General features: G+C 47.8%; 1 protein-coding gene across 1 annotated transcript in view; it reads left to right on the top strand.

Moving 5' to 3' along the window:
* The window catches only part of ptpn4a (protein tyrosine phosphatase non-receptor type 4a), an 82470-nt gene that overhangs the window by 45216 nt on the left and 14525 nt on the right, over positions 1 to 22729 (top strand). The window contains exons 6-18 of the mRNA XM_061233814.1: positions 2868 to 2912; positions 3213 to 3265; positions 5085 to 5205; positions 5569 to 5656; positions 7766 to 7854; positions 9720 to 9783; positions 11622 to 11794; positions 13047 to 13115; positions 15760 to 15894; positions 16470 to 16628; positions 21127 to 21286; positions 22230 to 22313; positions 22392 to 22448. Coding sequence (XP_061089798.1) covers positions 2868 to 2912; positions 3213 to 3265; positions 5085 to 5205; positions 5569 to 5656; positions 7766 to 7854; positions 9720 to 9783; positions 11622 to 11794; positions 13047 to 13115; positions 15760 to 15894; positions 16470 to 16628; positions 21127 to 21286; positions 22230 to 22313; positions 22392 to 22448 — 1297 coding nt within the window. The remainder of the gene's footprint in view (positions 1 to 2867; positions 2913 to 3212; positions 3266 to 5084; positions 5206 to 5568; positions 5657 to 7765; positions 7855 to 9719; positions 9784 to 11621; positions 11795 to 13046; positions 13116 to 15759; positions 15895 to 16469; positions 16629 to 21126; positions 21287 to 22229; positions 22314 to 22391; positions 22449 to 22729) is intronic.

Raw genomic sequence — 22729 nt, 5'->3', positions numbered from 1 at the left:
GTGCTCTATTTGTCTTGCTTGGAGCAATTGAGCAAACCAAGAGGAACAGAAGGCAGGGTTTGCAGTTTTGATAGTATTTCATAAGTTCCAATGCACCAGACTAGCTAAGTAAAATATAGAAAACTATTAAGTTTTTGACCCAAGTATCCAGGATGGAGTTTATACAGTTGGAGCAATAATTATTTGATCCCTTGCTGATTTTGTAGGTTTGCCCACTTACAAAGAATGGAACTGTGTAGAATTTTAATTTTAACATTGAGAGACAGAATATCACAAAATAATCCACAATAACAACATCATATAAATTTTATAAATGTAATATCATATTTTCACATGATATAAGTATTTGATCCATAGAACAATAGAACTTAATACTTGGTGGAGAAACCTTTGTTGGCAAGCACAGAGGTCCGACGTTTGTTGTAGTTTTTCTCCAGGTTTGCACAGATCTTGGGAGGGATTTCGGTCCACTCCTCTTTGCAGATCCTGTCCAAATCCTTAAGGTTCCGAGGCTGTCGCTTGACAACTCGAAGCTTCAGCTCCCTCCACAGATTTTCTATGGGATTTAGGTCTGGAGACTGGCTAGGCCACTCCAGGACCTTAATATGCTTCTTTTTGAGCCACTCCTTTGTTGCCTTGGCATACATACGTTTTGGGTCATTGTCATGTTGGAAGACCCATCCACGACCCATTTTCAGTGCTCTCACTGAACCAAAATTTCCTGGTACATGGCCCCATTCATCCTCCCCTCGATACGGTGAAGTCGTCCTGTCCCCTTAGCTGAGAAACACCCCCAAAGCATAAGGTTTCCACCTCCATGCTTCACAGTGGGGATGGTGTTCTTGGGGTTGTACTCGGCATTTCTCTTCCTCCAAACACGGCGAGTCGAGTTGATGCCAAATAGCTCTATTTTGGTCTCATCTGACCACATCACCTTCTCCCAAGCCTCCTCTGGATCATCCAGGTGTTCTTTGGCAAACTTCAGATGGGCCTGTACATGTGCCTTCTTCAGCAGAGGAACCTTGCGCGCGCAGCAGGATTTTAATCCTTCACGGTGTAGTGTGTTACTGATGGTTCTCTTCGTGACTGTGGTCCCAACTGCCTTCAGGTCATTAACAAGCTCCTCCTGTGTAGTACTGGGCTGATCCCTGATCTTTCTCATGATCGTTGATATCCCACGAGGCGAGATCTTGCGTGGAGCCCCAGACCGAGGGAGATTGGCGGTGACTTTGTGTTTCTTCCATTTTCTCCGACAGTTGTTAACTTCTCACCAAGCTGCTTGCGTATTTTCTTGTAGCCCATCCCAGCCTTGTGCAGGTCTACAATTTTGTCCCTGATGTCGTTAGACAGCTCCTTTGTCTTGGCCATGGTGGAAACGTTGGAATCTGATTGATTGTGTGGACAGGTGTCTTTTATACAGCTACATAACGGTGTAACGAGTTGACACAGGTGTTTTGGGTAGTGAGTTGAGATTAGGAGTGCTTCTTAATGGAAAACTAACTGATCTGTGGGAGCCAGAATTATTGCTGATTGGTAGGGGATCAAATACTTATTTCATGCAAAAATACGATAATAAATTTATAAAATGTATATGATGTTATTGTGGATTTTTTTGTGATATTCTGTCTCTCAGTGTTAAAATGTACCTATGATTAAAATTCTACACTGTTCCATTCTTTGTAAGTGGGCAAACCTACAAAATCAGCAAGGGATCAAATAATTATTGCTCCCACTGTACCTCCGCACTGGCGACAGCCGTGGCTGGAGGCATTGCATGTTTTTGGGTTGTCCGTCTGTCCATCCATCTGTTGTCTGTCTGTCCGTTCGTCCGTTCTTTCCCATTCTTGCAATATCTCAGGAACGCCTTGAGGGATTTTTTTTTAATTTGGCACAAATGTCCACTTGGACTCGAGGATGAACTGATTCAATTTTGGTGGTCAAAGATCACAGGTCAAGGTCACTGTGGCTTCACGTCTTTCTCATGAACCCGATATTTCAGGAACACCTTGAGGAAATGTCTTCAAATTTCGCACAAATGTCCACTTGGACTCAAGGATGAACCGATTAGAATTTTGTTGTCAAACGTCAAGGTCCCTGCGACCTCACAAAAGACGTTTTTGCACATAATTCAAGAATATGCTAATTATGACAATTTCTCACAAATGTCTAATCGGATAAAAGCTTCAAGTGATGACATTTTATATCCAAAAGGTCAAAGGTCAACTTTGCCGTGACATACAATGTTTTGGTAATCACTTGAGCTGAGAACAATTATTTTGATGAAGGGTTATTTCGTTTTTTGGTTCATGTTGTAATTATTAGTTCATATTTTAGAGTATCAAACAGTTTTTGTTTGAATATTTTTCAATTGTTGTTGGTTTGACAGAAATCAATTATGGTGCTAATCAAATAAATTATTACAATGTTGGTTAAACATGTGCAATTGTATTTTAAAAATGTACTGGTCTTATCATTCCACTACTCTGCCTTTAAATAAATATTCAGGTTGTAATGACACATGTAATGTTGTTTATATTATAGGTAATACAAATGACAAAGGAATAGAACATGAATTCTTTAATGAAATGTATAAACATCATTAAAAAATTAATTAAGCTCTACTTGTTGTGGATTCATCAAGTTCAGAAGTTAGTTTTTGCTGGGCAGACAGGGATGTAAACTGCAAGGCATACTACTGCCAGGTGGTTATTTCATTATTATTATTTCCAAGACTAGTTACCACGTGACAGTTCTTCCTACCTACAGTAATCACGGTTGTCTGTGAGAGACCAGGTAGAGTTTACTGAAGTTAATGCATAATTCCTATGTTGCCGTCCCCCCAAACATACTGTCCCCCTCTCTTGCAGGTACCAGTATTTCCTGCAGATCAAACAGGACATCCTCAGTGGAAGGTGAGTCCTTCTCGTACGGCCAATACTCTTCAAGTCGCTTTGGCTCTGCTGCCGCGCTCTGAAGCCGCTGTAACAATCTTTATCCTCCTAACACCTGCCAGTTTTTGTCTCTGGATATAAAACAACATAAAAGTGAGTGCCCTTATTTTAGAAAATATTTTCTTTGACAAATGTTTTTGTCATCCATGCACGTGTATTGTGTAAAAAAAAATGGAACACTTAAACAATTGTTCTGCCTGGTTTCAGGAGGATGTTTGAACACTGTTGCTCAGTTGGTGATGTGTTTGTTTGTCTCCACAGGCTGCCTTGCCCCCACAACACTGCCGCCCTGCTGGCTTCATTCTCAGTTCAGTGTAAGTACACTCCTGTTCGCACACCTCCCCTGTCCTCATACTCTGACTCGCTCACTCCAAGCTTCTGACAGCACCACAGCCAGGTTGTCTCCCTAGTGTTGTTCTTCTGAAGTCAGTTTGTTATTAGCTCCTAGCGCTAAGGAGCGGCACCGGTAACGTGCTAATTCTTCTGAAGTCAGTTTGTTATAGGAACTAAAAAGCCATACTGTTTCTCCAGTTAGCGCTGAACATGCTAATTCTTCAGAAGTTGCTTTTGACTCATTTAAAGCACTATTTTTTCCCCCCATCATCTTATCACCGCATCCACGCAATTCCTGGCCGTATGCTTTCATGGTTCTATATATACATTTCCCTTTTTGACTCGCTTACGTAACATTTATGCATTCAGAATATCTGATCCATTTTGCTCTTTCACTCTGAAGCAAACGTTTTTAATGTGCCTCTTTGTTCCTCTAAACCTCACACTGATGGTCGTTCCGGGGCACAATGGTAATATAATTATGCCATTTCTACCCCCTGCTGTCTCTAAATGATGTGCGTTGATGAGGTTATTTATTGTGGGAGTTGCTCTCCTTTGTTTCCATATTGACCCCAATATCCTCACAGGGGAGGGGGGGGAAGCAAAGCACATTTGTTTTGTCTTTAATAGAGCGCTTAAATTCTCAGGGGGCTTTAAACCTGCTATTTGGGCAGTATATAGGTCAGGATGGATTTTGTCTTGATCCCCCCCCACCCCCACCCCCTTCATAACTGTGGCGATTTTAACATTTCCACAATTGTGAAGTTTTAAAACCTTTCCCTGTGGCGGTTTGTACATGTTTATTTTTATTTCTTCCCACACCCCCCAAACATTATTTCCAAGACTGGTCAAGAGTGGTTTCCAAGTGTGGTTGCTGGGATAAAATTATTTGTTTTTATTTCTCCATTTTTATTTATATTTTTTTGCCTTCAACGAGACTGCAGTGCTTTAAAAAGAGGTGCACGGACATCTCTTGCGTCGCCTATTAAAAAATTTGTGCGGTCTGGGACTGCGTTTCCCCCACAAAGGTCGGTCTTCTCCACCCCCCATACGGTTTTCTTTGTGCTCGGATCAATCGACGCGTCTCTCTCCGTCAATAACCCGGCGGACCGTCCGCCGCGGGAGGCACTTTATTAATTGATTCCATTTACCGCTTACCCCCGCGAGTGAAAGGCACTTAAACAGGTTCCGCCCGCCCTCCCCCTCTCTGTCCTCCCGAGCCCCTTTAATCTCCGGGCAGGTTTTATTCGCGCGGTTAGCGGGAGAGCACACTTCTCCCTCTCGTCTCGTGAAACGTGCAGGAGAAGGCCAGAACCCTCGGCCGCCCGCGCTGAAAAAGGCCAGCGTCCGTTTTCTTTTCTTTAATGCTCCTCGGCGGAGCACAAAGGGTGGGAGCAGAAAAGGGAAAGGAGCACTTGCGAGGGTCTGAGAGGAGGGGGGGGTGGGGCTGGGGGTCCGTTGTGCATTGTGTCGGAAGCACACACACACATACGCCTACACACACACACACACACACACACACACCTACAGACTCTCAGACACACGAATACACTCACACACAAGCACACACGCACACACAGACACATGCCTACACACACAGACGCACACACACACACACACATGCCTACACACACGCACACACTCACACACACAGATCGCTGCGTGTTGTGTCCTGACGGCGCACACACAGACACACACACAGACCAATGCGGGTTGTGTCTTGATGACATCCACACATACACACACTCAGACCGCTGCGTTGTGTCTTGACGCACATGCTCTCTTGATTTGTGTCCGCAGCCGAGCTGGGAGACTACAGTCATTCTGAGCACTTGCCCGGCTACCTCTCCGAGTTCTGCTTCATCCAAAACCCGCCCCAGGACTTTGAGAAGGAAATCGCCAAGCACCATCAGCAGCACACGTAAGAACCCGCCGCGGCCTGCCCTCTGACCCCTGACCTGTGATCTCCGAACACACTCCCCAACAGTGTGCATATGCACACACGCACGCACGCACTAACAAATCTAGGTGCAAACATGCACTTAAATAAACATTGCAATCTCACACAGAGATGCATGTCACTCACCCAGATACGCACGCACGCACGCACGCACACATGCGGCACTAGTGGGCAGCATCGGCAGACACGTTGTGACAGGCAGCTCGCCGGGGCGTCCCTCTGAGCACCCGTCCTGTCCGAACACGCCGCTCTCCGCCCCACCTGCAGATCTCTCTCTCTCTCTCTCCCTCCCTCTCATTCCCTCTCTCCTCTCTCTCCACACAGAGCACTGTCCCCCGCCCAGGCTGAGCTCAGCTACCTTAACTCTGCGCGCACGTTGGAGCTCTACGGAGTCGAGTTGCACTATGCAAGGGTGAGTGTTCAGCAAGCCCCAGACCCCCCCACCCCCCGAGAGTCCAATGAGCCTTTTCCCCCATTTGCATTCATCACTGCCCACGCAGACAATACCAACCTGATTGGCGTGATCTAAGTCTGTTTAGGTTACAGACACAGACACAGATTTTCACTATGACAACACGGCACATACAGACTTGACGGCCAAATGCAGAACTCTAAACCATCCATCTTTAATGTAGCCCGGGGTTGTTAATTTTTCAAAGAGCCTTTTCTGAGTAAACGTGATATTGATCTGCACATGTAAAATGACGCAGGTTTCCGAGAGTGGAGTTCTAGAGCAAAACAAAGTGTAAGCAGAGATCTTTTTTTTTTCTTTTTCTTTTTTCTTTTTTTCTGAAAGGTCTGTTGACAGTAACCCAGTTCGTAGAGGATAACCTCTTAAGGTGGTCGGTTACCTCTAAGAATATCTGGTGATGTGCTTGTCATATCAATGCATACGTGCTGAAAAGCCCTGACCCCTGGAACCTTTTAAAGCATATAAGCTCATGGATGCCTTGCCACTGATTTGTTAGCTTGAGGTACGGACGATCATGCAAGACAGAGTCTGTGTTACTGTGTACTTTTATGGCAAAGAGCTCTTATGTCAAAAGGTCTTCATCAAATCCTGTATGAAGATGATTTCTTTTCTCTGTGAGTATCCGACGGGGGTCTTGTTGCGCACGGCAGCTCAAAATGAAAACGGGAGTTGAGGACGTCAAGGAATGAGTCGGGGTATCGGGAGGTCATTTGGGATGAAGTTCTGTGTCCTCACTGCTCAGACCTGAAATGAGTCTCATTCGCTTTACTTCGTTAGATTAGGCTGCTCGATCTCTCCCCTCACTTCTGAAGTGTTCGGCTTAACACTGTGCTGGTTTGAGACGTTAATTATTATTGTTATTATTATTCCTTTATTCAAACAGGTAGTCTTTTTCAAGGGAGACCTCTTACAACAAGTACGGATATTAAAATAACAACTGGCAAAGATGCATCTCAAACGCATCTCATTATCCATAACGTCAAGCACAGACAAAAGAACAGCCACAGCCCCATGCCACGAAAAGCCTCCTGTGTACCCACATCCCTCTCTCTTTCTCTTTCACGCACTCCTTAGTGTTTTCCAGCAGCCTAGTTGTGGGACTGCATCGGGTATCTGGTTGGACTCGCAAGACAGCCGGGACATAAGTTCAGTTTAAAATGTGGTGAGGGGGTGCGGGTGTATGGAGAGTGTGGGTGAGGGGGCTTTGTTAAGTTTGATACGGCCATCTAAAAGTGCAGGAGACATGTCTCGCCTGTGTGTGTGTGTGTGTGTGTGCGCGCGCACTTTCAGATTTATTTTACATATACATTTAACACTCCATTGTCCAGAGGAAATCACAGAATCACAATGTGTGAAGAATAACGTCACAGAAAAACCATCACAAGTATTTTAGCCTTGTAATGAGACCTAAAATCTTATTTAAGTCACTGTTTGCTAGAGCATTGAAATTCTCTTAAAAAAAAAAAAAAGAGGAATAAGTGCACACTGAAATTTTCTTTGCCACCTTAGCAAATCGTGAAATGAGTCACGCCATCTCAACCCTTTGGCGATATTTTTGTCTTATTTAGCAAAAGATTTTTAAGGAAATACGATTTTAAGTCTAAATAGAAGAGCATGTTGAGATTTTTTCATTTCGTTTTATTACTTGGTTTTTGCAGTGGAACAATCGTTTCCTAGGTGCAGGTCCCTGTGTGCTCGTGTTGTCACCAGAACTCACGGCAGTTAAATGTGCTTCTTTCATGTGCTTTAATTTAACTGGTAGACATTACAGCAAAGCACCAAACTTCATGGAAGTCCAGCAAACTTCCATGAAAATATAGAGTCAAATCAAGGTAGAATAAAGACGAGTAAGATGTTGAATGTTAATCCGAGGAGTGGCTTAGGTGTCGTTTGAACCCCTCTGCGGCCAGGTTTCAGGCTGTGATGAGCGGCGGTTCGGTGCGAACCCCGCAGGGTTTCGGTAGGCCTCGCTCTCTATCAGGGTGGTTAAACGCTTAATCCTGCCCGTTCCCATCGATTGACTGCCTGTCTACTTTCTTTTTGTTCCAGGATCAAAGTAACACTGAGATTTTAATTGGGGTGATGTCAGCAGGGATCGTCATTTATAAGAACAGGGTACGAATCAACTGCTTTCCATGGTGAGTTCGCCAGAGTTTCGATTCCTCTGTTAATTAAGCCGTTATTGAGTCTGAGAAATCCGGCCGATGCGTTCGTGAACCAACAGGCTTATAATGACGCGGGTTAGGGATTGACTGAGATTTGAAGCTTGGGTGAACCTAGACTTGGTGCGAGAGAGTGTGTGTGCGTGTACGCGTGCGTGCGTGTGTATATGTACGCGTGTATGTGTGCGTGTATGTGCGTGTGTGTGCGTGTGTGTGTGTGCGTGTGCGTGTGCGTGCGTGTGCATGCGTGCGTGTGTGTGCGTGTGTACGTGTGTACGTGTGTGCGCGTGTGCGCGTGTGCGCGTGTGCGCGTGCGCGCGTGCGTGCGTGCGTGCGTGCGTCTGACATGACTGAGGTGGACGAGGCAGAAGCATCCACTCTGGCAAGTGAGAGCTTCAACGTTAGCACGTCCACACGTGCGCGTGTGTGCGTGTGCGTGTGCGTGTGCGTGTGCGTGTGTGCGTGTGCGTTTGCGTGCATGCGCGTGCGTGCGTGTGCGTGTGCGCGTGCGCGTGCATGCTTGTGTGTACGTGTGTACGTGTGTACGTGTGTGCGTGTGTGTGTGCGTGCGTGCGTGCGTGCGTGCGTGCGTGCGTGCGTGCGTGCGTGCGTGCGTGCGTGTGTCTGACATGACTGAGGTGGACGAGGCAGAAGCATCCACTCTGGCAAGTGAGAGCTTCAACGTTAGCACGTCCATCCTGATCCAGGATCATCTCGGGCCTCTGAACCGTGATTGCAGGGCCGTTTCATCAGATGGGTTCTTCAGCCTCAAGGCTAGTTTATAGTCCAGTGACAGAGCGTCTCTGCGACCGGCGACATCCATTGGATGTCGCCGTCGCAGCGACATTTGATTTATACTCTAGCCGACTGGAGTGCGTTTATACTTCTTTATTTATTTTTATTTTTTTTTTTTTTTGCTAAGGACAGTGACCACAGTCTATGTCGGGTGACAATACATTCATGAACATTCTGAGATGTCAGTCGTGCTACACTCTTGCCACTGGACTATAAATTGGCCTTCACAGTAATCTGTGTACCAATATATCAACACTGCAGATATGTAATGTCTGTTCATCTGCAAACGTTCCAGTTTTTTGGCAGAAAGAGTGCTGGGAGCTGAGTGAGATCCACTGAGTTCTCCCGCACCTGAGCCAAATCTGCAGGCTTCACTTACGGGGGCTTCTTCCGAAACTTAGAAATGGCAGGTGTTGAAATGTCACCGGGTGTTGGAAGAGGTGCCTTGATTCTTAAAATCCCTGGGGCGGATTTTCCCTGACCCGTTTTTGGCGAAACTTGTGCTAACCAAGGCTAGAGAGTTAAGGCCAATTTATAGTTTGGCAGTGTATAAAAAGTAGAACGCATTGCTGAAGTGCAGTCATTGCGAGCTCAAGACAGGGAAGCTAGCTGATTAGTTGTTGCGACCAACCCTCAACTGTGATGATCGCTGGTGTCAGCGATCATACATGGCCGGACTATAAAATGGCCTTTAGCGCTTGAAACTGTCCATTGCCATAGATGCATCCAGTTCTTCTTCATGTGTCCTTGAAGCCTGTGACCTCAATAGGCCTCCCTACCTTATGAAGATTCTTCCGGGAACCTATTTATGACTAATACATTGTGATTAATAAACAGTGTTCTTCTGTAACTGCCATTAGTCATCAGAACGGTGTCCATTTGGCAACTTAAGGTTATATTTAGACCACCTCTGACTCATGTATTGGGTAAGAGAAAGGGAACTAGGTCAGGAGCCAGGGATATTGGGAGTAATGCTGCTTTAATGTACTGAAAGTGAGAATGGTCTGTGATGGTCACAACTGAATTTTTTTCTTGTTCTTTCGCAGGTTGAAGATTGTAAAAATATCTTTTAAATGTAAACAGTTTTTTATTCAACTCCGGAGAGAATTGGTAGGTATCCCGTTTCCTGCGGCTCTCAGCTTTTGCCACCGTTTTTATGGCTGCCCTGTCTTTGTTGTACACGCTGACAGTCTGCCCAGTTACCATGGACCGCGGTCTGAAATTCAAACCTCCAAAGGACTGTAACATTTAAACTGGCCTCGTGGCTTGATTAGCATTGCTGGAGCAATTTCGCTAGACTATACTTGATAACGAAAGGATTAAATATTGAAAGCGTGCATTTCAGCCGAGACTTTCAGCGTGTCCAAAACGAGGAGCATCTGTAGCGCTGTCCATTAATTAATTTTGAATTCATGAATCGCTGTTTTGTCGTTTGGTTCCCTGAGTGTTCCTCTGCTGCATTAACGAGTGTATTGCAGGTTGTGAGAGAAAAATGTGTTTATCTGACGTGCGTTCAAGACTGAAAATGTTAACTAACCTTTGGCAACAAAGTTTTTTTTTTTTCTTTCTGTTCGCCATGAACGTTGTCTAACATTAGCTGTCAGTTCACAAACAAAATTGGCTGCTGATGGGTAAAACATTGAGAGAACAAGTTTACAGCTATTTGGCTGTTATGATACACTTGTTAAGATACACTAGTCAATATAATATTTCTTCTTACCTTTAATAAATCACAGGTAAGCAACAAATCAGTTAGCTAGCATTACTGGCCTAAATCGCACCCATTTGTATTAAAAGTTGGTGGCAAACTAAATGGAATGTTCATTTAAAATCGTTCCAACGGTAACTGTTTGCTGAATGTTCACGGTCTCGTAAGCACATCTGTTTAGCTGCTACCTGCTGCTTCTGTCAGGATTCTCCGAGTTATTAGTTCTGAAGAATTGATAATGGATGCGGTGTGTGCTGTGTCCATCATCTGTTCTTCATAACTTATTACTCCTACCAGGAGTCAAGGAGAAGTCTTTGCTAGTTATTCGTTATGGAGAATGGATAATGGACGCATTATGCGCAAACTGACCATGGAAAGTGTGGCCTGTGCGCAGTCTGGAAAGGAATCTAAAACACCACGGGCCTCAAACTCGCAGGGAAGCACAGGCCACACTTTCTCCTGCCAAACACACAGAAACACCAACTTTAAAAATGCATGGGAGACTTTTAAAGCAGTTGTACTAAAAGCAGGATTCGGTGGCTTCATGATTCATAATTTAGACCCAGACGGCCCAGTTCGGTGCGTTTGGCCCACTGAATAAGTTCCGTCTCGCAGAAAAGTCAGAGCCATCGCTTCCCTGGCCCTGCCTGACGTGTGGGGGGAAAAAAAAAAAATCTAAAATGGTTGGATATTTCATTATAGCTTATCTACAGTCAGAGCAAATTTCCTGCGTAAAAGATCCCACTTCCCTTTTCTTTAATCATAGTCATATTATCAACTTGTTCATTCTTACAGAAAAAAGGAAGCACCAAAATTCCCGCATGTTGTTTTTTTCTAATAAGGCAGTCCAGGTAGCAATTCTTACCATCCATTTCTCTGAACTAATGATGTCAGGAAAGACCTTGACCAGTAATGATGCAGGGGTGGATTAGCACTCTCACATGACACCAGGCGCTGGCTACATGTGCTAATCCTGCACTGCCGATGGTGTGACGGTGATAATCCCACGCACACTCAGAATCCACCTGCACGCCCCCGCCCTGGGAGTATACCCATAAGCCTCACGTCACCTGACGCCATTTCTGTCCTCCTCTCCATCTCCCTCCCTCTCTCCCTCCCTGTCTCACCCTTTCTCTCTCCATCTCCCTCCCTCTGTTCCTCCCTGTCTCGCCCTTTCTCTCTCCATCTCCCTCCCTCTGTTCCTCCGTCTCGCCCTTTCTCTCTCCATCTCCCTCCCCAGCATGAGACGCGGGAGACTCTGCTGGGGTTCAACATGGTGAACTACAGGGCCTGTAAGAACCTGTGGAAGGCGTGTGTGGAGCACCACACCTTCTTCCGCCTCGACCGCCCCCTCCCCCCGCAGAAGAACTTCTTCGCGCATTACTTCACCCTGGGCTCCAAGTTCCGCTACTGGTCAGTGTCGTCTGTGTGGCTTAAGGGGGGGGGGGGGGGGTTAAAACGACCACTGCCTACCTTAATGCAGAGGTGCTGTGTTGTGGAAAAAACAGGGAGTGAGTGTTTCTCTCGTGGGCATCTCACTCCCTGCTGCACAATAGCGACCCCTCTGGTCAAGTGAGTGGCTGCAGCTGTACAGCTCAGCTAGTGATTCGCAATGGCTGGTCCAACCTGGGTCAAATTGTTCTGGGTTCAGGTACTTTACTTTTATTAGAACCAATGAAATACTCTCAAAAAGTGCGAACCCTGCCTTCCGGTCCTCTTGTAGCACCAGGCAAGATCAATCGGGCACAGAAAACTGTTTGGATTCAAAACAGTTATGTAATTGACCCAGTTTGGTGTCCTCGGAAAACGTGCATGGCCAGGGCGAGTCAGCGATGGAACGTGATTCGGAGTACCAGGCGGCAGAAGAAAGCAGTACAGAATTTCTATATTTTCCGTGTGAATATTTGTTGTTTTCAGTCTCAGTGAACATGCTCTGTGCGCTTTACGGTATGCGATGACATCACCACTGGGCAGCAGTGTCTGTCTGTGGGAGTTGCCAGGCTTTTCAGTTGCTAAAAATGACCCGTGTGGTCCTACCACCACGGAGACCTTGAATGCAGGAATGCTGTTGTTCGGCAAAGTGTTAAAATCTAGAGCGTTTTGATCAAACTGTTGTTGCTTGTCACATGTACTCGTATTCTTCAGAAATAAAGAAACATTTGCAATATTTATTAGGCTCCAAAAACAGAGGCCATTTTTATCACTGTACTTTTAAAAGGGAGGGTATTTTAGGCTTCTTTTTGAAAGGAAATACTTAATAATTTAAAAAGATATACTTCTTTAATGTGTCACTTACTAACAGAGCTCTAACTGTATAAACAGATTTAATTACTTGGGTAACAGCGCTGAGAATTTCACATGCTGGAATGAATTATTTTTATTTTATGAGCTGACTGAATTCTCCCCGCCACTACATGGCACAAACTGTAGATATTTATCTCCTCTCACTGGACACTGCATGTTGAGAAACAAAACCCCCTTATGATTGGTGCCAGAGTAAAATCCCCTTACCCTTCGCAAATTGGAGAAATCGCATCTAAGCAATTGTGGGACTAAATCTTGTCACAAAAAATGAAATGTTCCTGATTGGTTGGTGTGCAGAGGGGATTGTGTGTCTGGGGTGAGCGATATTTGAAATGTCTCAGATGAGTGTTTCCTCTTGCAGTGGAAGGACGGAGGTGCAGTCTGTACAGTATGGAAAGGAGAAGGGGATCAAAGACAGGGTGTTCGCCAGGTAAGGCATCTTGTGTCACTGTGCATGTCTTAGTCATGCTGGACTAAGTGTCTCAGAGCACTGACTGACAAATCACATCAACACCTAGCTATTGGATATCACAGTTCTGTATCACAAATAAGGCAGGAGTACTGGGGCCGAGAGTTGCCGATTCAGTATTGCAAATAAGGCAGGAGTACTGGAGCCCAGAGTTTCTAATTCAGTATTGCAAATAAGGCTGGAGTACTGGAGCCCAGAGTTACTGATTCTGTATTGCGAATAAGGCTGGAGTACTGGAGCCCAGAGTTACTGCATCACACCTCAGGCAGGGCTTCTGGAGCCCAGAATAATCATTCTTTGTAACACAAATGTCTGCCATGGGAGGGTACGTCATTCCTCATGAGTTATTAAAAGTGTCTAATTAAATGCAATTAGCCGGGCCGCATACTTCAGGAACTGCGATTCATGTTTGAATGAGACCCAACGCGCATGAGGTTACTCCAGCACAGCAGCCGGGAACTGCAGGAATGGGAAATTCCCCGATGAGCATCCCGGTTTGTTCCCAGCGGTATGGCTGGGAGCTGGAATTTTGCAGCCTTGCGCAGTCGGGGGCAGGAGAGTGATGCGGTAGAAGGCTTGCGCTATAGAGCAACTGAGATAAACTCACACACAAACAGACAAATGCACACACACATACACAAACACACACACACACGCAAACACACACACACACACACGCGCACGCAAACACACAGACACACATACACACAAACACGCACGGGCGCAGAGTTACCCGCTGTGGTCTGCGTTTTCTGAGAAACGAGCCGAGCCACACAGGAAGTAGCTGCAGGGTTCAGCCCTTCGACGACACGAAAAACACGCCCTTCCCCTCCCTTTCCTCCTTCTCTCCCCCTCCGTCCCCTCTGGAGGACAGAGCGGCACCCAAGCACCTGGCTTGAAGCAGACCTCGCCCACGCCCCCCCCCTCCCCCCTTGCTGTCAGGTACCCCCCCTCTCTCTCTCGACCCCTCCAAACCCTGCCTCAGCCGCGCCTGTTTTGAACACGTTCGTGTTCTCAGTTGCGTCGGGGGGTGAGAGCATAGAAACTTCTCTTCGCCTGCAGTCATGTCGACGGTCGCCCAGCTGAGCGGTTCGGAGCTTTTTGAGGTGCAGGGGAGGTAGGCAGAACGAGCGTTTCCATAATTCGTGCAGGTGTGGGGGGCCGTAACACGGGTTCTAACCTAGGTTGTCTGTTGTAAGCTTGATGACGAAAATGATGACCTCAGAGCTGAGGCTGATACTCAGCTCATTCTTGCGATGTTTGCACTTGTGCTGGCTTGAAACAAACCTCCAGAATGTCTAGTACGGCTTTAAAGAATATGAATTAATGTGGTGACTGCACGTTTTAAGTGTAAATTGCGGCTGGTGATAAGATGGAAGTTGAGCACATTTTCTCCTGTGTGACTGAGCTTCCTTTTTTTTTTTTTTCTACCTTCAATATTTTAACGTCTGTTCCAGCCAGCAGCAGATACGGGAGTATAACTTTTCCTGTCACGTCTCTGCAGGCTGGAGCCCTCGTGTGTGAGAGTATCACGGCCGCTCGGTGAGGCTTTCATTATGTGGAAGGTGCTGGAGATGCCGGCCGCTTCACAGAGTGGCCTCCGCGGTCCAGACGTGACCCCGCTCGGTCGTTCCCGGTTAGAAATCCTTGCCGCCGTGCGCTCCGTTCTCATGGAAACGTCTCTCCGCTGGAAGGTTGCGCGGGGCCTGTGCTATTTCCAACTTGTGTAGTGCTTCGTTATTTTAATTATTTATGAAACTTTTGTCCCGCACGCGAAGCTGGAGGGGGAGCGAGGCTCGGAGGGCATCGCCAGGGCAAGCTGGTCATTAACGGTTCGGCTGCTGCGCGTGAGTCTGTCTGGATGTTGCACCTCAGAGCTTGAAGCTCGATCTAGGCCTGTCCACGTTATCGGCACGCTCGCTCAACGAGTCTCAGCCCTGGGTGTGGAGTGACACTGCATCCCCACTGTGCCAGCACCAACGGCCGCAGGGTGACTCCCAGTGAGATTGTGGCTGTGCCAGTGCGACATTGTGACTGTGGCTGTGCTATTGTGGCTGTGCCAGTGCTGACTGTGCTAATGCTGACTGTACTAGTGTCACTGGCAGTGCTGACTGGCCGGTGAGATTTCTAAATGAATTGTTCTTTTCTCATTCATTGGTATGTAGGACCAACACCCAGTTTAATTCAGTGTGTGTTGTGCTCATTTCTTTTCATAATTTTGTGTAAAATGATATATACAAGGGAGGAGAATGTGGCCTGAAGTACATTTTCCACTGACGTTCTGAGACACATTTCTTTGACTCATTTCTAACCCACGATGGCCACAGGAAAACCATCATAGGGTATATGGAGAAGTGCCTGAACGTGTCTGTTAGAAAAGGGTTTAGATCTGCCGCACTCAGATGTGTAAAGGAGATCTGGCGAGGCTCAAAGCGCCTCAGTGTCCCGAGAATACAGTGAAAGCAGTGTCCTCCCTGGGGGCCTGGGGAGCACCAGGGGCCAAACCCTGGGGTCAGTCGCGGCTCAGACCCCCGTCATTCCATTTTTGTTCTGAGGGTTTTCCCCTGTCGTTACGTGATGGACTGTACCCTCACTGTCCCCGCAGGTCTCCCAGCAAACCCCTGGCCCGGAAGCTGATCAGCGGAACGGACTGGGAAACGGTCAGCCGGAATTCCCTGTCGGACGAGCGGTTGGAGACCCAGAGCCTGCCCACACGCTCTCCGCCCGGCACGCCGAACCAGTGAGTACAGGAGGCACCCCACCCCACCCCCGCCTGCTGCTCGGCCCAAATGTCCAAACGCTGAGATCCTGTGCAAGGTGGTGGGGACTGGAGCGGGGGGGAGGGGGACAGAAGCCCGGTGTGGGGGGGCTGGCAGTCATAGGAGCAGGAGAATATGGGTATGGGGCAGGGGGGATTGGGCAGCAGCGTTCAGCCCTCCAGCTCTGGGGGAGAAATCAGGTCAGGAAGCAGCAGTTCCAAATGTACCGTGTCCAACACAGCCTGTTAGCGGAACCACACACACACACACACACACACACACTCTTACTCACTCACACTCTCTCTCACGCACACACACACACTTTTACTGTCACACACAAACTTTCACTTCCATACACCGCCGTTTTTACCATTTTACTCACGCATTTTGCTCTTTTCCACACACACACACACACACACACACACGTGTATACACACACTCATTTACAGGCACATGCGCACAGGCAGGCAGGCATTGTCTCCCCCTATGATATCCCCCCCCCCGGCTGGGCCCTGTGCTCTGAGCAGGACTGAACCCTTGTGCCTTCCCCCCACAGCAGAAACTCCATGTTTGCACAAGAGGGGACCCGTATACGACCGTCTTCCGTCGGACACCTGGTGGATCACATCATCCACACCTCGCCCGGTCAGGTCTTCGCCAACCACAAGTCAGCCTCCTCCACCCAGGCCAACAGCATCAGCTTGGACTCCACACCGTAAGCGTCTGCTCTCCCCTTTGCTCCTCCACCCTTTCTGCAGATAACCCCAGTCACCAGCTTCACTGAATGCGAGGTTGCAATTAGGTAAAAATACTGTATCTCATGAGCTTAGTGGACGATTTAGCGGAACGTCTTGCCCGTGGGTCCCCCTTCTCCCTACTGCACTGTCTCTGACTCCAGTGTGTACAACGGCACCCGAAAACTCCACTTCCCCGGTGTCAAAATGTGGAAAGTAAAAATGGGTGACGTCGCAGGTGCTTTTTCTGGGGTTTCAGATAAACCTTCCTCACTGACCCAGGATCAGCTGAGGCTTCTCCCTCAGTGATGATTTGTTCACATTAGTGTGAGCTCACTGATCCAGGGATTTGTGTTTATGGCCAGCGAACGCCTGGATTTTCCATTAACCTCGGTGCGGCCTGATCTCGCACACCTCCCAGTGGGCTACGGGGGGGGAACGTTTAAGGAAGCTAAATGAACCGGAAACCCATCCCCCGAAGGCCAAAGGGTTCAGATCCCGGGTGGCATCCCCTCGGGGGTCCGTCCTGAACCTCCGTTTCCTCTTAAGTATCCAGCTGTAAAAACCGCAGGCCTGCGTTAGTCTCCCTGGATACCCGCGTCAGCCCAGAGGATAAACAAGCGCGTCGCATGAAGGCAGCTTCTGAGATTTCTGGAGATTTGGCGAGTCTCTGGGCCTTGTAGCCCCTCGCAGTTGGTTCTTATGACCGTTCCGCGCGTGCTGGATGAACGCTCTTTCTGTTTGCTCTCGACACGCGACCTGGGGCTTCTGGGATAGGGGGGTGCCCCTCTGCGCCCTGAGGAGGGAAGTAGGCGGTATTAACGTTTGAGTCTCCCAGGTTATGAAGTGGGCCGTGTCCGAAACGTATATACTGCATCCTTAAAGTATATACCGTCTACTAAACTTACTTTACCTACTTTTATTATCACGCAATGTTCCCGGATACCAAATGCAAGTACCCTGGATGCGAATGTTAAGTAGGTGAAATGTAGTGCACGTAAATACACATATTTGGGGTTTCGCTGAGTGTATTCGCGAGCAGGATTTTCGGGAAATAAACCATACTTTTTAGGAGGTCCTACAGAAAGGAAGAGGTGGAGCCAACTTTGGGTCCAATCACAGACCAATAGTTTGGGGGTCTCTTATTACAAGGGCTGAAAGCTTACAAAATTCTGCTGTACTGTTGGAAAACAGCATGTCGCACAATCTGCAGTATGTTTAGGAAACTACATGCACTCAGTGAGCACTTTATTAGGTTATTATTATTTTTTAGACTTAGAATTTGAATTTTTTAGACTTATTGGATAGGCTATTGCTGCTGTAACCTATCCACTTAGAGGTTTGACGTGTTGTGTATTCAGAGATACTCTTCTGCAAACCACTGTGTGGCTATAATATGTGGCTATTTATATTACTGTCACCTTCCTGTTAACTTCCACCAGTCTGGCCCTTCTCATCTCACCTCTCTCATTAACAATGTGGTGTTTTTGCCACTGGATGTTTTTTCTGTTTCTCACCATTCTCTGCAATCTCTAGAGACTCCTGCAAAAACCCCAGGAGATCAGCAGTTTCTGAGATACTCAAACCAACAACCATTCCACTGTCAAAGTCACTTAGATTACATTTCTTCCCCATTCTAATGTTTGGTCTGAAGAACAGCTGAACCTCTTGACCATGTCTGCATGCTTTTATGCATTTAGTTGCTGCCACATGATTGGCTGATTAAATATTTGCTTTATCTAGCTGGTGTACAGGTCTACCTAATAAAGTGCTCACTGAGTGTATTTGAGGACACAATAGTTTCGGGCAATCCCACGCTCTGCGAAACCCTGGAGTCTGTGATCAGTACTACATTTAGAACTACTTTTTGGCTAATTAACAACTCTCTCATCCAATGTACTCAATTTACCTATGCAGTAGTTGGCAAGAAAGCTATGTCAGACACCGCCATGGACTCGTACTGTGTTGCTCAGACAAAGAGGTGCTGCATCACAGAACGAAAGAGCCAAAACAGTGCTGTGTGCCCTGCAGGGCTTGCTGCCCTTTGAGGGTGCCCGCCCCCCCGGGTAGACTGCCCCCTAGTGGTTTGGGATACTTTCTACAATCCAGATTGTACCATTCTGGAGCTAAGATGTAAACCGTAAACACTGTACTGTGTGGAAAATTGAGTCCCGTTTGCCTGCCCCTTCCAACCAGAAACCAAACTGGAACAGTTTAGGTTTGAGGGCTTTTTTGCTCGCAGGGCGAGTCTGCATTTTAATTGCGCAAACAACAGTGCCGTTTAGGTTTTTCCGTCTTATTTTGCATTAAAAGCCTTTTTTTCCCCTCCACTTTGTCTTGACCGCAAGTCTGAAAGCGAACCTCGCCGCGACCTCAAAGGCCGTTCAGCCCCGTCTGAAACGAAGCGCTTCAAATAAATCCCGTAAAACGTGCGTACGGCGCTCTCGTTAAAAAGGAGCGAGTTGGGCGGTGATGATGCTCGTGAAAACGTTCTGTCGGGGAGTCGTGTGCGCACTGAAGCCCTCGGCCCCGAGCGGCTCTCGTTGCCCTGATGCCCTGCCCCCACGGGACACCTCGGCGTCTCCTCGCCGCTCCTAAAACACAGGAAAGAATTTCCTGTTTGTAATTAAGTCCTATAAATTCCGCCCCGGCGCAGGGTAAACAGATATTCCAAAACGCAGATGCACATCCCGGCAGTAGGAGAGTATTGCGGATGTATAATCTGACTACACTCCCACGCACTCCTCCCCCTCCCGCCCCCTTCCCCCCTCGTTCCACGTCTCTGTTTATTTTACCAATGTTTCTGAACCGTTTGTTTTTATTATGTAAATGGCCTCTGGGCTGTAGCATCAAGCTCTGCCTCCAGACTACAAAACAGGCTGCTTTCATGGCTGTCATCTAAGCATTCATAATGAGGCTGGAACTTGGCTGGGCAAACATAAAGACCTGGAGTCTGGGCTGTGGGCATAATGCTTAGTGCTCGCAGCTTGTTATGCTAATACGCTACAGTGGGATGCGCCATTAAATTCTTTATCTGACACCGAGAAAAAGGGCTTCCTCCTCTTCTCTGTTGATGTGCGGTGCATGTATTTCGAGTTGATGGAGTTTAAATGCTGTGTTGTGGGGTTGTGTTTTCTTGGCTGGGGAAGCCGGAGGGGGTCAGTTTGAGTTTGGGGTGAGTGGGAGGGGGGAGGCCTTGCACCTGCAGCCTCTAAGACTGTCGCAGGCGGTGTGGTGATGGATTGACTGAGGCCCCGGGCTCTGGTCAGTGCATTAGCGTGCTAGTGGAGCAGGGCTGTGTGTTATTTACAGAGGTCCCTGTCATTGTCCGGCTTATGCGGTATCACAGTGCACACTGCTGCCCCCTCCTGAAGAAAGCAGGACTTCTCTAGGGTGGTGATGATCTGGTCACAGAATCCATGTCGAATGGAGGCGCTTCATACAGGGTGGCCCAGTGTGCGATGTCGATGTAATCTGTACTTCCCTGCCGTTCTATGCCGTTCCCTAACCTTCCCTACTTGTTCCTGTCCTTCCCTGGTCTTTCCTGTTTTTCCTTACTTGTTCTTGCCCCAGCCTGCTCTCCTCTGCTCTCCCCCGCTCTCCCCCGCTCTTCCCCGCTCTTCCCCGCTCTCCCCCGCTCTCCCCCGCTCTTCCTGACACATGCAGTGGAAGGAGTGCAGGGCACAGGACGATGTGCACAAGTGCAGACACTGTGCCCAGAGATCAGCCATTTACATGTGAAATGTAAACACTGGCCATAGAAGACAACCAACGTTTTATCTGAGTCCCCCCCCTCCAGAGCACCTGCATGCTGGAACGCGACCCTCCAGATTGCATTTCACCACCCGTGTTTTATTTATTAGCGCGGCCTTATCCGTGGCACACACACAGATGCAGCGTATGCACATTACCCAGAATCACCGGCGCGCTGTGGGCTGGCACGTCTCGCTGAAGGTTACGATGGCAGCAGCTCTCAGCCGGCAGTTAAACCCGAAACCTTTGAGCTCCAAGCCAAACGCTCCCCTGCCGCCCGCTAACAGAAGGTTTGGCACAGCTCACAGGGCTACACGTCACCGCCATTAGGGGCGGGGGAACGCAGCCCGATTCTCTTCCCTCTGACGCTCCTTTACAGGATCAGGAGGGCCAGCGTTGCCGCAGTTTGTTTTACACCTTCTCCACCTGTACACCCTCCTGTCTGTCTGTCTGTCTAATAATAATAATTACAATAATAATATAATTTGTTATTTCACTGATGCTTGTATCCAAAGCCACTTACAATTGATTTGACTAAGCCAGGGGCAGTCCCCTCTGGGTCAATGTGGGGTCAAGGGCCTAACAGCTATGTGGATGTTACCGTGGCTACACCGGGGCTTGAACCACCAACCTTCCGGGTCCCGGTCATACGTCTTAGCCACTAGGCTACAGGCAGTCCCTCTGTCTGTCTGTCTTTCAGTCCGTCATTCTCTGTCTGTCCCCCAGGTCTCCGGATGGTACCATCGATGGGCAGCCTCCCGCTTTGCCACCCAAACAGTCCCGGAAGACCGTCTATAGCCAGATAATCCAGTCCCATTCCCAGCAGGAGCTGGACAACCACGTCAACGAGATGTACGACGTTCCGGCCACCTCCGACAAATCCATGGTGAGACCCCCCCCCCCCCCCCCCCAACTCTATCATTCAGCACTGTGCCTCTGAGCTGAGGGATAAACACAGTGCTGCTCACGTTCCCCTACACCCCCCCCCCCCCCGTTTAAAGCTGGTCCATTGTGGTTCAATTGACCGCATGTAACGTGAGGGTGTTTTCCACCCTTTCCCAAGCTGTTTTTTCCCTTTTTGACATCACAAGCATATTTTTATTACATGTTTTAAACGCTAGACAAGCCAGAGCCACCGCCACCATATATTTGGGCTTAAAATAATAGCTTTTTTGAAATTCAAAAAAGCAATTCAGGCAGTTCAGCCAATTCTTTCATAAAAGATCCACTCCAGACCATAAGCAACAGGTATTGGTCCGTAGCAGTGAATGGGTCCCTCTTCTCCAACACTATTCAACAACTGAATGATGCCATGATACGACCTTTAGGTTGGAAATGAATAATTGTGGAAGTTGTCGTTATAGAAATGATAGGTTTATAACTCCGATGAGGTGGTGCCTGCTGTATTTTCAGTTTTTCTCTGAAACTGTGAATTTGAGATCTGAGTGGACTGCATGACGACTGTGGGAAATGTACCGATTTGAACGTGGTCTCTGCTCACACAAACCACCGAAGCTGAGCCTTCTCTATGGAATTGATGAATAGGAGCAGGGGATGGGAGAGGCGTGCTGAATTTATTATGGCTGAAGAAATGAAATGATCTTGTGGTACATTTTAGCACTTTTCTGCGTGCCTGCAATATGCCACGACACATTTCCCCTGTAGCCTATTTAACAAAACCAGTATAATTTAGAGATAAAAAGGCTGAAATCAATTTGGCTGTGTCCTTTGTTTTGAGAAAATAGTTGTGAACATTTAGAAATGTTGTGGCTGTGGCTGCGGCTGCGGAAATCAATGCTGTATTGAGTCCGCTCCTCTTCTCACTGCAGCTGAACGGGGTCGTTCCTCATGACAATCTTGTCCTGATCAAAATGAGGCCTGACGAAAACGGCCGGTTCGGCTTCAACGTGAAGGTGAGTGGGCGCCCCTGTCTGCAGTCTCTCTCTGCAGGGTGGATCGTTCTCTAACCCGTGTCCCGCTCTGCACTTTAGGGTGGCTCCGATCAGAAGATGCCTATCATAGTGTCACGGGTGGCTCCCGGAACGTCGGTATGTTTTGGGCTCGTCTCATCCCCCCGGTACTGCTGTAATTGTAACTGCCTGATGATGCTCCATCGTTTAGCACTCAGGGAAATGACGTGGTGACATAATGTTTGTTCTCAGATCAGTAGCACGTATGTGAGCATGACCGGTATCCTTGTGTCTGTCTCTGTGTGTGTGTGTGCGTGCGTGCGTGCGTGCGTGCGTGCGTGCGTGCGCGCGCACGTGTCTGTCTGTGTGTGTTTATCTGTATGTGTGCGTGTCTGTGGGTGTGTGTCTGTGTCTGTAGG

The sequence above is a fragment of the Conger conger genome, chromosome 3 (genome assembly GCF_963514075.1).
Source record: "Conger conger chromosome 3, fConCon1.1, whole genome shotgun sequence".
In the NCBI taxonomy this organism is placed as follows: Eukaryota; Metazoa; Chordata; class Actinopteri; order Anguilliformes; family Congridae; genus Conger; species Conger conger.
This window is presented reverse-complemented; position numbering and strand designations above follow the sequence as displayed.